This window comes from Dromiciops gliroides, chromosome 1, assembly GCF_019393635.1.
Source record: "Dromiciops gliroides isolate mDroGli1 chromosome 1, mDroGli1.pri, whole genome shotgun sequence".
Classification (NCBI taxonomy): Eukaryota; Metazoa; Chordata; class Mammalia; order Microbiotheria; family Microbiotheriidae; genus Dromiciops; species Dromiciops gliroides.
In genome coordinates this window covers 302,894,620-302,907,933 of record NC_057861.1, presented here as the reverse complement: position 1 = coordinate 302,907,933, position 13,314 = coordinate 302,894,620, and the positions used below count along the sequence as shown (strand labels likewise).

Sequence of the window (13,314 nt, the reverse complement as noted above, 5' to 3'; positions counted from 1 at the left end):
TCATTCAATTGCTCTGGTCCATTGGCAGGATGACTCTCTGGGAGGGCATCAAGGTTTCTTCAGGTGCTGATTCTGGCCTGAGGAATTTATGCCCTTCACCCCCTTTTAAGTGGCCAGTGACCCTGCTTTTATGAACAGTCTGTGATTTACTGAGAGCTCTTCAAAGCCTACCTACCCACACGACTGAAAATTTAGGAAATCTCCTGGCATATTACTTGCTAATGGTTTCTGATGTGCACCAGTACATTTCATTTCTTTATCATATGTAGTATTCAACATATTTGTGTAAAGGAAGAGGGAATTTGTTCCTACAGCATCCAGCACTTTTTTTTTGGGGGGGGGAGGGCAATGAGGGTTAAGTGACTTGCCCAGAGTCACACAGCTAGTGTCAAGTGCCTGAGACCGGATTTGAACTCAGGTCCTCCTGAATCCAAGGCTGGTGCTTTATCCACTGTGCCACCTAGCTGCCCCCAGCATTCAGCACTTTTTTTTTTGTGGGGCAATTGGGGTTAAGTGACTTGCCCAGGGTCACACAGCTAGTAAGTGTTAAGTGTCTGAGGCTGGATTTGAACTCAGGTCCTCCTGAATCCAGGGCTGGTGCTCTATCCACTGCGCCATCTAGTTGCCCCTACTCAGCACTTTTTACTCTGAATGTTGTACCTACTTAAAAGCAAGGCAGGAACACTTAAACAGTCACATTTGGGGTTTTAAAAGCTACATTGTACATAACAGCAAATATTGTCATTCTGATTTCTTCCTGGGCCCTGCTACTTTGTCCGGTGACAGGAATAAACCTCTTATAATTATGGACATTTAGAAATGAAAGGACCTCATTTTTTAGACAAATAACATACTATTTTAGAGAATCTCCCTTCCTCCCCAAAATGATCAACTGTTGACCAATCTTCTGGTTAGGAGCCTCTGTTCCTTTAGTTACATTGGCCATTTTTTGTGTTAGAGATCACAGAAGATGAGAAGGCATGTACAAGTTATTGTCTGCATTAGTGAAGGAAGATTCTTCATTGATGCAATTATAGCTCCAAATATTTGCCATATGTCATTTTGTATGTACTGAGATATATGCATGTTGTTTCTCCGTTAGACTATAAGCTCTTTGAGGGCAGGTTCTATTTTACTTTATCTTTGTATCCCATAATCTAGCACATAATAGGTGCTTAACTGACTAGTTAATTTTTTATAAGGGGTTTTGACTTTTTCTCACCTGGGAAATTATCTTCTGTTTTGGAGACATTCTCACAGGTTTTTTTTACAAAATAAACATATTTCTGATGGAAAAACCCTGGAAGTTTCTTTGAATCCTTTAGCTGAAATGAATGGAAAGTATTGGAGAAACTATGACTCATTAGCCTAACTGGCTTTGGCTGGGAAGCATATCAGTTAGTCATTGGTCTACTTACCAATACATAGGGAGGTGGATTATTAAAAGAAAGTATTTGGAAGCAAGGAGGTACCAGGGTAGAAAAAAAGGAAGAGTAAATAAAATAAAAATCTATCTTTTAAATCCCCAGTGCATTTTTTTCTTTCCATCATTCAAATTGAGGAGAGAATCAACCTTTTCATGCCCAACTTTTGGTATGAAGTACCTAAACCCTGCTAAGGATATAAGTCTTTGTGAATTCTTGAGTCTCTTGCTTCAGTTCTCTTTGGATAGTCCTCTCCGGAGCCAAAGTCTAAGACATCTGGATAGTTGCTAAATTCCTGAGGTAATGGGAACTCCTCTGCTGATGAATGAGTCCGGTGCCCAAACACCTTCTCCTGAAGTTCTGCGATGTCATTTCGGATGTCAGCCATCATCAGCAAGAGGAAATCAAAAGAACCAGGTGGTCCCTATACATTTAGAAGTAGAACTCAGAGTCAGATTGTAGCCTCAACCCTAGTCAATACCTAAAGTATACAAATGTGGTTTAATTTGCTAAGATTTACTGCTCAATGTAAACTTCTAACTTGATAGGAAACACATTTCCTGGATTCCACTGCTCAGGCTGAGTGGCCCTTGGGATGACAATAATCAATCAGAGGTTCTCAAACCTTCCAATCACATATGACCTTGGGTGGATTATTTAATCTTTCAATATCTTAGTTCCCTGATTTGTAAAATGGTGAGGGAATTGGAATGATCATCTCAAAAGACTCCCCAGAGTAACAAGTATTAAAATCTATTTTAAAAGCATGTTGTTCTGTGAATGACTTAGCTATTCTCAGTAATACAATGATCCAAGACTCACAATGAAAAATGCTATCTATTTCCAGAGAAGAAACTGAAGGAGTCTGAATGCAGATCAAAGCATACTTTTAAAAAAAACTTTTACTTTTTATTTATTTTTCTTCTTCTTGTTTTTTTTTGTGTGTTTTCATTTGCAATATGCTTAATATGGAAATATGTTTTGTATGACTACTCATATATAACCTATATGGAGTTGCTTGCCTTCTTAGGGAGGGGAGAAGAGAGGGAGAAAATTTGAAACTCAAAATTTTGAAAAATGAATTTTTACAAGCAATTGGAAAAATAAAAACACACAAATTTAAAGAATAAAAAAGCATTTAGGCAGTTCTACATACATGGAAAATGGCAATAATTTAAAACCAACATGAGAGCATGTTAAGAAATGTCGTTCAATAATTGGGAAAGAATCAAGGGATTTCTACTGTTGTATATAGTGGACATATATTATTTTCCATTGTTAAAATATTTATCATTAAATCTATTTAACATCATTATCACCTCTGGTCATGATATGAGGGAGTTTAAGCAGGCATTTCCTCTGCCTTCTGGGAAATAACAATCTCAGACACTACAGGTGAAGCCTGTTAAGTATTAGTTAAATGTACAATTTTTTCCCTGATCAATGATAAGTCTTTTGCTAGTGGTGATGTTACCTGTTTTAGATTGTAAGCTGCCAGAGGGCAGAGGTCATGTACATTTAACTTACTTTGTACAATGTCTCAAAGAACACCATTAAGAAGCAAATGGGTTTCTTAAAAGGGATAAAGAGATCTTTGTTTCATGTGGTCAAAGCAGCAGTTAAGTTTTAGAATGCTGAGACTGGGTGGGGTTTCCCCCCCCCCATTTATTTATTTATCTATTCATTCATTCATTTACTTAAAGTTTTGAATTCTAAATTCTATCCCTCTCATTCCCTCCCTCCCTCCCCTCTCCCCTCCCCAAGGTTGCAAGCAAGCAATATAGGTTATACATGTGAAATAGGTTTTAAAAAAATAATAAATATTTTAATTTAAAGTTTTAAGTTCCAAATTCTATCCCTCTTTCTCTCTCTCCCCTCCTTCCTCCCTGAGGCAGTAATCAGATATCGGGTATACATTTACAATTATGTAAAACATTACCATAGTAGTAATTTTATATAAGAAAACTTGAATAAAAATTAAAAATGAAAGAAAGTAAATAATAGCATGCTTCAATCTATATTCAAACAATATCATTTCTTTCTTTGGAGGTGGATAATATGCTTGATCATTAGTCATTTGGGATTGTCTTGGATCATTACATTGCTGAGAATAGTTAAGCCATTCACAGTTCTTCATTGAACAATATTTCTGTCACTGTGCACAATGTTCTCCTGGTTCTGCTCACTTTACTTCATATCAGTTCATACAAGTCTTTCCAGCCCTTTCTGAAATCATCCTGCTTGCCATTTATTATAGCACAATAATATTCCTTATAATCATATATCAGATCTTGTTCAGTCATTCTCCAAATGATGGGCATTCCTTTGATTTCCAATTGTTAGCCACCACAAAAAGAGCTGATATAAATATTTTTATACAAATAGGTTTTTTTTCCTCTTCTTTGAGATTTCTTTGGGATATAAACCTAGCGGTGGTCTTGTTGGATCAAAGGGTATGAATTTTGATAGCCCTTTTGGCATGATTCCAAATTGCTTTCCAGAATGGTTGGATCCATTCACAACTCCACCAACAGTGGATTAGTGTCCCAGTTTTTCCATACCTCCCCAACATCCAATATTTTCCTTTTGTGTTATATTTGCCACTTTGATAAGTGTGAGGTGATACCTCAGAGTTGCTTTAATGTGCATTTCTCTGATTAATAGTGATCTAGAGCATTTTTTCAGATGACTATAGATAGCATTGATTTCCTTGTAAACTGCCTGTTCATATCCTTTGACCATTTATCAACTGGGGATTGACTTGTAATTTTATAAATTTGACTCAGTTCTCCATATATTTGAGAAATGAGAGATATCTCTTTATCAGAGATACTTGTTTCAAAAATTCTTTCAACTGTGTGCTTTTTTAAAAAGAATCATTTCTGATTTTTCTTCTTTTAGACTTGTCAGTGTTTACAGAACACCTGGATAAGATGCATATCAAACTAGGCTTTTGAATATCCCAGAGGGGACCTTTTACCTAAAGCTGGGTTTCTTAATATATTTTGTATCACAGAGCACCAGTCTGGTAAAATCTTATGGACTCATCAGAATAATTATTTTATATGAATAAAATAAAATACTTAGAATCAGAAGTAAATCAATTATTCTGGAATATATTGATTAAAATATTTAAAAAATTTCATGGACTCTAGGTTAAGAACTCCTTACCTAAAGATTAGCCATGATTTAAGAAAAAAGAAAACCAGATTCACTGGCTTCAGCAGATCTTTTCACAGTAATAAATCCAGAAGAACCAAATGAGAAAATAAGGAGGGCATCATTCTTATCGGAGTCTACATTGATTAAGGGGCATTCAAACACCTTTCCAGATTGGATAAACAATGCTACTTACTGGAGATCCTTTGGGTCCAGGAGCTCCTCTCTCCCCCTAGAAAAATCAACAACAGGATTACTATCTAGAACAAGTGTCTAGTATTTCAGTCTCTACTTAAAAAAAAGAAAAAGAAACAAAAAATGAAAATAACAAATAACAAACTTCTATGATTAAAACCAAATGTAAGACTGCAGCTGTGCCTTGGGGACCCACTTATTTGTACACAGCTGCCCAGGTCCAATGTCTCATATTTCCCCCAAGGCCATATATTTCCAAACCAGATTTAACAAAAGGAACACACATATTCCCAGACAGCTCATGGAGTTACTCGCAAATTTTGTAAACTAACTCGCTTGGACTGCTCACTCCATCCTCCCACCCTTTCCCACCCCACACCTCACAAAGTGCCACCAATATTAAATAGTGGATAGTTCTCAAAAGAAAACTACCAATTAGTTTCTGGAGCCAAATATATAAAAAAATGCAAAAGGTTAGCAAAAGTCTTTGGTTAAAGAGAAAAGCATGTATCATTATTATTCCAAAGAGATGAATTTAAAATAGGCCTGGGGGATTTCCTTCAAGATTTTTCCGTTTTTTCCATGAGACCTTTTTTCTGACTTTCCTCCCAAATTTCATATTTCAAAAAAATCTCTTTGCCTCAGTTTTTCTCTCCCCCTGGAAAATGGGAGTGTTAAACAATGCTTGAGATTCAGTTGGTACCTTTATTTTGAAGGTACCAACTTGGAAAGACAACTTTTATTACTCACTTTGGAACCATCTCTTCCTGGTGCACCTGGTGGACCCTAAAAGGCAAAGGAATCCTGTTAAAAAGAAAAGGAATGAAAATAGAAAAAGGAAATCCCCATAGTAAGTGTATAGGAGAAAAATACTAACCACAGGGCCCCTCCGGCCTTGCTTAATATGGGAGAGGTCAGGAGATGGTCCAATGGGTCCCATCGAGCCCCTTGGGCCAGGCTGTCCAGGAGGCCCAGGTACCCCAGGAAATCCAGGGCTTCCTTTTGGTCCAGGTAACCCTGTAATCCAAAGAAATCCTGTAAATCTAACATGCTGAGAAATGATCACTGGGAGAGGGTAGACTCATATGCTTCAAAGGTTGATTTCTGGTGGCAAAAATACTTAACTAGCTTTCTATTCTGATTCCCCTAGAGCAGGGGTTCTTAACCTGTGGATGTGAAAATCATTAAGAAATATACATCGATAACTATTGATAACTAATAATTTAACATACTTTATTTCATTTGTAAACTGATATATTTCATTTTATTCATTTAAAATTTTAAAAATTAAAATAAAAGGGGGGCAGCTAGATGGCACAGTGGATAGAGCACTGGCCCTGGAGTCAGGAGTACCTGAGTTCAAATCCGGCCTCAGACACTTAACACTTACTAGCTGTATGACCCTGGGCAAGTCACTTAACCCCAACTGCCTCACTAAAAAAAAAAATTGTTTTTCTAAGAAGGGGTCCATAAACTTTATCAGACTTCCAAATAGGTCCATGACATAAAAAAAAGATTAATAACCCCTGCTCTAGAGCTACCTTTTACTATCTTTTAGGGAATTTCTATCTTAGATTATGTTGGGTGACAAACAGAAATAGTGTGCTTTTCAAGTCCCTCTGTAGATGTGTATTTAGGGCGAGAAACAGGTCACAGAATAGACAGATTAGTTCAGATTGCATCCAAACTTGTCACTCATTTCAATTCCGAATTCCATTTCCAGGTATGTGATTTGGAAGGAAATGAGTTTCCTCCTTTGGTTCAATGAATTTCTTCAATAGCCCAAAGCCAGTCACTTCTAGGACCAATGCTTTGCAAGAGTTTACAGTGAATGGACTCATTAGGAAGCATAACTTTACCAGCCAAGCTACAATTATATGGAGATGGGGGTGGGGGTGTGGGGGTTGAAGGGTTAGGGGGTAGAGGGGGAGGGAACTTTATGTCTTTGAATTCTTTGGGGGCAATGAGTATAAGAACTTAGCTTTTAATCCTAGGAACTGAGTTTTTCAATGATTTCCTGAGGCCTTTTCTTTAATAAATCTGCATATTCTGTGACTGAATTACCTAAAGATATAGACCCAGAATATTAATGGAAGATTGTAGAGAAATCTTATTAATCCTTGAGTTACCCTAATAAGTCTCAGGCAAAAGTTTTATAGTAGCTGCAAAACAATCTGTGATGTTAGAGGCAAAGAATTAAGAGGAATCAGAAATTCATGTTAACGCAAAGGTGAGTTTCATAAATAGGTGCAAGACAAATAATTAATTTTAAGTCAATCATAAACTCTGCAAACATTTAATGTGCTTGAACCATTACTTCATACAATGGTTTCTCCCTTTTTTCTGGCTTCCAGTACCATTCATTGTTGCACTTCATCATACAAATAGAATGGTAGAATGAAATTGGATTTGTAATCGGAGGATGTGTGTTGAGGACATGTATTGAAATCGCAACTCTGACACTTCCTACCTATATATATCCTTGGAAAAGTCACTTAATCTCTTTAGGACTCAGTTTCCTCACACAGAATTGTGCTATATGATTTTTTAGAGTCCTTTCCAGCTTTGCTGTGGGTAGAGGTTTTGGAGAGGTTTTAAAATTGATCAAATTCAGTACCCTGGACAGCTCAAGCCAATTTAGAAACCAGAGGGCAAACAAAAACAATCCAGAGAACTGGGGCATGAATTCATGAAGGGAAAAAAAAAAGACAGTAAATATTTCTCTTGGTCCTATAGCTTGTGCCTGCTATGGTTTCACACACACACACACACACACACACACACACACACACACACATACACACACACACACATATGTGTATATATGTATGTGTGTGTTGTGTAGATATAGAAATAATCAGAAATGATCTCCCTCCAGGGAAGCAAGAAGGTCCCAAGCTTTGGGGAGGAGGGAGAAGCCTATAATAGAAGCAAACTCCTAAGAAAAATACTATATTCACTGATAAATAGCAATATGCCTATAGAAGAGGTTTTCTAACAAGATCAGGAAGTAGGTTAGTCATAGGACATTCACTAGGGGAGATATGTCGGAGACAAAGGCCAACCCTCGTTCTCTGAATATATGTATGCACAAAATTGCTTCTACCACACTTAAGGAAAAATAGAGGATTAACACAGAATCAGGGAAAAAAAAATTGTTTAGGCCTGACTCTACTTTTCCCCCTTACTGGAACATCCTCCTCTCTCATTTCCCCCTACCAAATCATACCCATCTTTCAAGGCTCAGCTCAGGCCCTGCATGAAGCCTACCTTAACTATTCCTATTTATGATGTTTTCTCCCTTTTCTGACCTCCAGTACCATCCATTTTTATACTTAATGGTAGAATGAAAGAATGTTGGATTTGAAGCCAGAGGACCTGTATTGAAATCTCAACTCTGATACTTGTTACCTGTATATCTGGGCATATCACTTAACCTCTCTGGGACTCAGTTTCCTCACCTGGAACTGTACTCTATGACTGCTTAGGGTCCTTCCAGCTTTAGATCTATGATCATATCTTCCTCTTAGTTTCCCTGGACTTCAAGTCACAGCTCCCTGTCATCCCAAACCTTCCCTGATGCTAATACCTTCCCCTTTCAGATTACTTTCCATCTATGCTATATGCAGGGATTGTTTGGGTTTTTTTAGGTTTTATTTCCCTTTTCTTTGTATCCCCAGCACTTAGAACACTGCCTGGCACATAGTAAGCATTCAATAAATGCTCACTGATTGACTGATTACAATTATATCTGACTGTTTTATGTATATATGCATTAAGTATTTCTTAACATTAAATTTTATTTTCAGTTCTGAATTCTCTCTCTCTCCATTCTTCCTTCCCTACTCATTGATAATGCAAGGAAAACAAAACCTAGTTATAAATATTTATAGTTAAACAAAACAGATTATTGTATTGGCCATGTTTACAAAAAAGAAAGAAAACATGCTTCAGTCTATATTCCGAATCCATCAATTCTCTTCTGGAGTGGATAGCATGTTTCATCATGAGTCCATTGGAATTGTGGTTGGTCATTGTGTTGTTTAGAGTTCCTAAATTTTTAAAAGTTACATATCATTACAATATTGTTATTGTATAAATTGTTTTCTTGGTTCTGATCACTTCACTCTCCCTCAGTTCAAGTAAATCTTCCCAGGTTTTTCTGGAACTATCCCCTTCATAATTTTTGATAGCACAATAATGTTCCATCATATCCATACACTGTAACTTATTTAGTCATTCCCCTGAGGCACCTCCTCAGGTTCTAATTCTTTTATGCCACAAAGAAGAGTTGCCATACATATTTTTCTTCTTTCTTTGTTCTCTTTGGGATATAAACCTAATAGTGGTATTGCTGAGTCAAAGGGTAGCCTTTGGACTTTCCAAATTGCTTTCCAGAATAGCTGAATAATTCCTCCAATAGATTGTAATCTATTTAGAGACAGAAATGGTATTTTCTACTTCACATCTCCCAACAGTGCCAAAACACAGGACTTATTATACTGTAGATACCCATTCATTAAAAATAAATGGAACTGGGGGCGGCTAGGTGGCACAGTGGATAAAGCACCGGCCCTGGATTCAGGAGTACCTGAGTTCAAATCCGGCCTCAGACACTTGACACTTACTAGCTGTGTGACCCTGGGCAAGTAACTTAACCCCATTGCCCCGCAAAAAAAAAATGGAACTGGGGGCAGCTAAGTGGTGCAGTGGGTAAAGCACTGGCCCTGGATTCAGGAAGACCTGAGTTCAAATCTGGCCTTAGACACTTACTAGCTGTGTGACTGTAGGCAAGTCACTTAACCCTCACTGCCCCACAAAAAAAATGAATGGAACTGAATATGAGTGAACTATTAGCATCTAATAACAAACAAGAAGTTTAACATTTTTTTAAAAAGTGAGTTTGTATAACTTCACTTTTCCTTTATCAATTAATGCTTAGTCTTAAAGGCAGGTGACTCAGTGAGAAATTAACTATTCATATGTTTTCATTTGGTTTCTCTGAAAACTATATTTATCTTTAGGGAACTCATCCACTAATATAGAAATGATTCTTTACTTCTTAATTCCTGAGGATTTTTGGTGACCCAGGCTTGAGTACCTGCTTCTTTAAATCTACACATTGGGCATTCAGTAAGCAGCTTTTACCCAGTCAGTTTGCTATCAGCTAGGATCTTCCTGTATTCTCTTATCAATCACCCAGTAGTAGGTGATATATTGGCTAATCCCTTGTTGATGATAAAACAACCTGTTCTCATTCTACTGAAACAAAGGATTAAAGATCTAGAACTGGAAGAACTCTAGCTGTTATAACCCCCTCATGCATATTTAGAAACCAAGGCACAGAAAAGTAAATCAATCTGCCCACTGAAGAGCTTTGCTGTGTTTCCCAGAACCTTTCATTACCCTCTGATCTTCTCTACTCCTCTCACTCACCTGGAGGGCCCTGACCTCCAGGTTGCCCTGGGGGCCCTGACAAGTAGGTGTTTGAAGCCAGCAACTTGTCAACGGTGACGTGTTTGCCTAGGTCTGCAGCATTGTTCGGGAGCAGTGCAATCTGGAAAGAGGGTAATGTAATGTTAGAAGGGAAAGATTCATGGTTTTGTGGAAGATCTGGTCACTTGCTTGTTTTGACAGCAGCTGTGTTCCCAATACAAACAATCAGAGAAAGCTAGAACTGGATGGAACCCTAGGGTTCATCTAGTACTAGCTCTTCATTTTGTTAGTGAGAAAATTGAATACCACAGAGCTCGAGTGACTTACTTGGAATCACACTGCTAAAGGTCACCAGCGTTAGTGGTAGAGTAAGATTAGAACTAAGGTCTTTTTCAGAACAGGTCTGGAATTCTGAGACTTATCCTCTTTGGCAAGTTGATAGAACCCAATTCTCTCCAGCACTAGGACATACAATGAGCCTTAGAGTAACATCTGAACTCAGTAATAACCTTTGGTAAAAATTTTTGTAAAATCTCACTTTTCTTTTACTTTGTAGTATCTTCCCTTCCTTTCACCCCTAACCTGAAATAATCTCAATGCTTTCCATCTACAGGGGCCCCTCCATACTCATATTGCACTGGATAAGCTCTAGACATCCCCCTCCTTACCACATCTCATCATAGCTTACCAGTCCTATAAACCAATTCTTTAGGATCATATTTCCTGCTAAGGGTGATATGAGAAATTAATTCCAACTGTGCATATTACTAATTAAAATAACCAATCTGTGGTACCATTTGATTATCCTGATATTGCATATAATAAATCACATAATGTGTGTGATAGTATATAATTTATAATATATATCTTGTATTTACTTGTTAGTGTACATTCTGTATCCCCCCCCCACCAGTGTAACATAAACTCCTTGAGGTCAGAGACTGTTTAATTATTGTCATTTTATCTTCAGAGGCTGGCATAGTGTTTTACACACAGCAGGTACTAAAACAGGTGTTTGCTAAATTGGATTGACTTGATGGGAAGAAACAGCATGAGCTCCTTCTAGAAAATAAATAAGGTTCATAAAATCTTTGTGTAGTGTTGAAACTTCTAAACTTTAATAACTCAGCCTGTCATTCACCAAAGTCTTCCTTCAATATCTCCTCAGAGTTAGCAGTCACCCTGGCTTTTCAAATGTTAAGCATTAATTTAAATCATGTATTTAGACAAAGAAGGGACCTCAAAAGTCATCTCATCAAACCTCTTCATTTTGTAGATGAGAAAACTGAGGGCCAAAGAAGTTAAGTGACTTACCAAAATCATAAATACAATGTGTCAGAGCAAGGATTTGAACCCAGGTTTTCGGACTCCAAATTCAGCACTCTTTTTGTTGTGTCAAACTACTTCAAACCCCTTACTTTAAAGATGAGGAAATGGAGTTCCAAGGAAGTTGGACCAAGGTCATACAAGAAGCAAAGTGGTAGACCTAGGATAGACCTAGGGTAGACCAAGACTCTGTGACTCCAAATCCACCCTTCCCCATGTGTACCATGTTACACTGAGCTTTATCAATGGAGCACAAGCAGAGTGTCCTAACCTGGAAAGGCTTCATGATTGGATGTGGTAAAAGGCTTTTGTTTACCTAGACTACTCAGTCACCCGAGGAGCAACCTCAAATTCAGAGAGGGTCAGAAGATTCAGAAGATAGGCTGTGTGGTGATTCCTGGGCCACCATCACCCTTGAAACACAAAGGTTAACAATATGTATCAATGAAGGGTTTGCCCATCTGCATCAATGAAGTCACAAATCTTTCAATATATCAGAGTAACCTGGGTTATATGAATGATAAAAGTAATCTGCTGAAATATTTGAATTCCCAATTCCTTTAAAGGCTTTTAAAAGAAAACTGGATTTTATGCTAATAACTGATATGGACGTGAATTCTTCTTGACCCAGATCATGGTAGCCTTTGTTTTTCAGTTGATAGAGAGTAGAAAAAACATTCTGTAATGTAGTTATTCTCAACTTTAACAGATTTGTTTTGCTGCATTATTTATCAACAGTTCCTATCATATCTAGAACCTAAGCTCCTTAAATTTATACGTGTATTAAAATTTTTGAAAGACTTTCGTATGCAATTTGCCATAGATCCTAATAAGTAACCCAAAGGAGTTAACTCAGAGGAGGCTGATTGGCTCAATGCATACAGTACTGGACTTGGAGGTGAGAAGACCTAAGTTCAAATTCTACTTTAAAGTGTAACTCAGTGATTCTTATTAAGTTATTTAATACCTGTCTGGTGCAGCTAGGTGGCACAGTGGATAGTGCATTGATCCTGAAGTTGGGAGGAGCTGAGTTCAAATCTGACCTCAGACACATATTAGCTGTGTGACCTGAGCAAGACATTTAACCCCAATTGCCTTAAATGCCCGGGGCCACCTCCAGTCATCCTGATATATGTCTTGCCACTGACCCCAAATGGCTCTGGAGGAGAGAGTGAGGTTGGTGACTTTGCACAGCCCTCCCTCTTTTAAATACAATTCACTGCAAGTCATAACATTACCCTGATGTCATGGTCCTCTTTGAGGATGAAGGACAAACAACAACAATCCCTGTCTACTTCAGTGTCCTCATCTATAAAATAGGGATAATAATAGCACCTAACTCTCAGGATTGTTGTGAGGATGAAATAAGAACATCTGGAGAGTGCTTTGCAAACCATAAAGTATTATAGAAGTGCTAGCTATTGTTATCATTAACTATTAGGAATAATTAAGAGTGAGAAGTTAGGGTGATCTGTGACCATGAGACAAGTGAGGAAGACATTTTTGTATTGCTTTTTTTCTTAATTTTTGGGGGGAGGGAATTGGGATTAAGTGACTTGCCCAGGGTCACACAGATAGTAAGTGTCAAGTGTCTGAGGCTGGATTTGAACTCAGATCTTCCTGACTCCAGGGCTAGTGCTCTATACACTGCGCCACCTAGCAGCCCCGAGGAAGACATTTTTGATAAGAGGATCTTTCAACCTCTTAAATCACAACAACCAGTTGGCTATATTCTCCATCTACAATATTCTGTCACATTATGGCAGCTTAACAA

At 37.8% G+C, this 13,314-nt stretch overlaps 1 protein-coding gene across 1 annotated transcript in view; it reads right to left on the bottom strand.

Moving 5' to 3' along the window:
- Positions 1-1,363: 1,363 nt before the first annotated feature.
- Positions 1,364-13,314, bottom strand: part of CCBE1 (collagen and calcium binding EGF domains 1) — a 356,051-nt gene continuing 344,100 nt past the window's right edge. The window contains exons 8-12 of the mRNA XM_043978435.1: positions 10,215-10,335; positions 5,656-5,795; positions 5,529-5,564; positions 4,780-4,815; positions 1,364-1,848 (exon numbers count right to left, since the gene is read on the bottom strand). Coding sequence (XP_043834370.1) covers positions 1,615-1,848; positions 4,780-4,815; positions 5,529-5,564; positions 5,656-5,795; positions 10,215-10,335 — 567 coding nt within the window. The 3' untranslated portion in view covers positions 1,364-1,614. The remainder of the gene's footprint in view (positions 1,849-4,779; positions 4,816-5,528; positions 5,565-5,655; positions 5,796-10,214; positions 10,336-13,314) is intronic.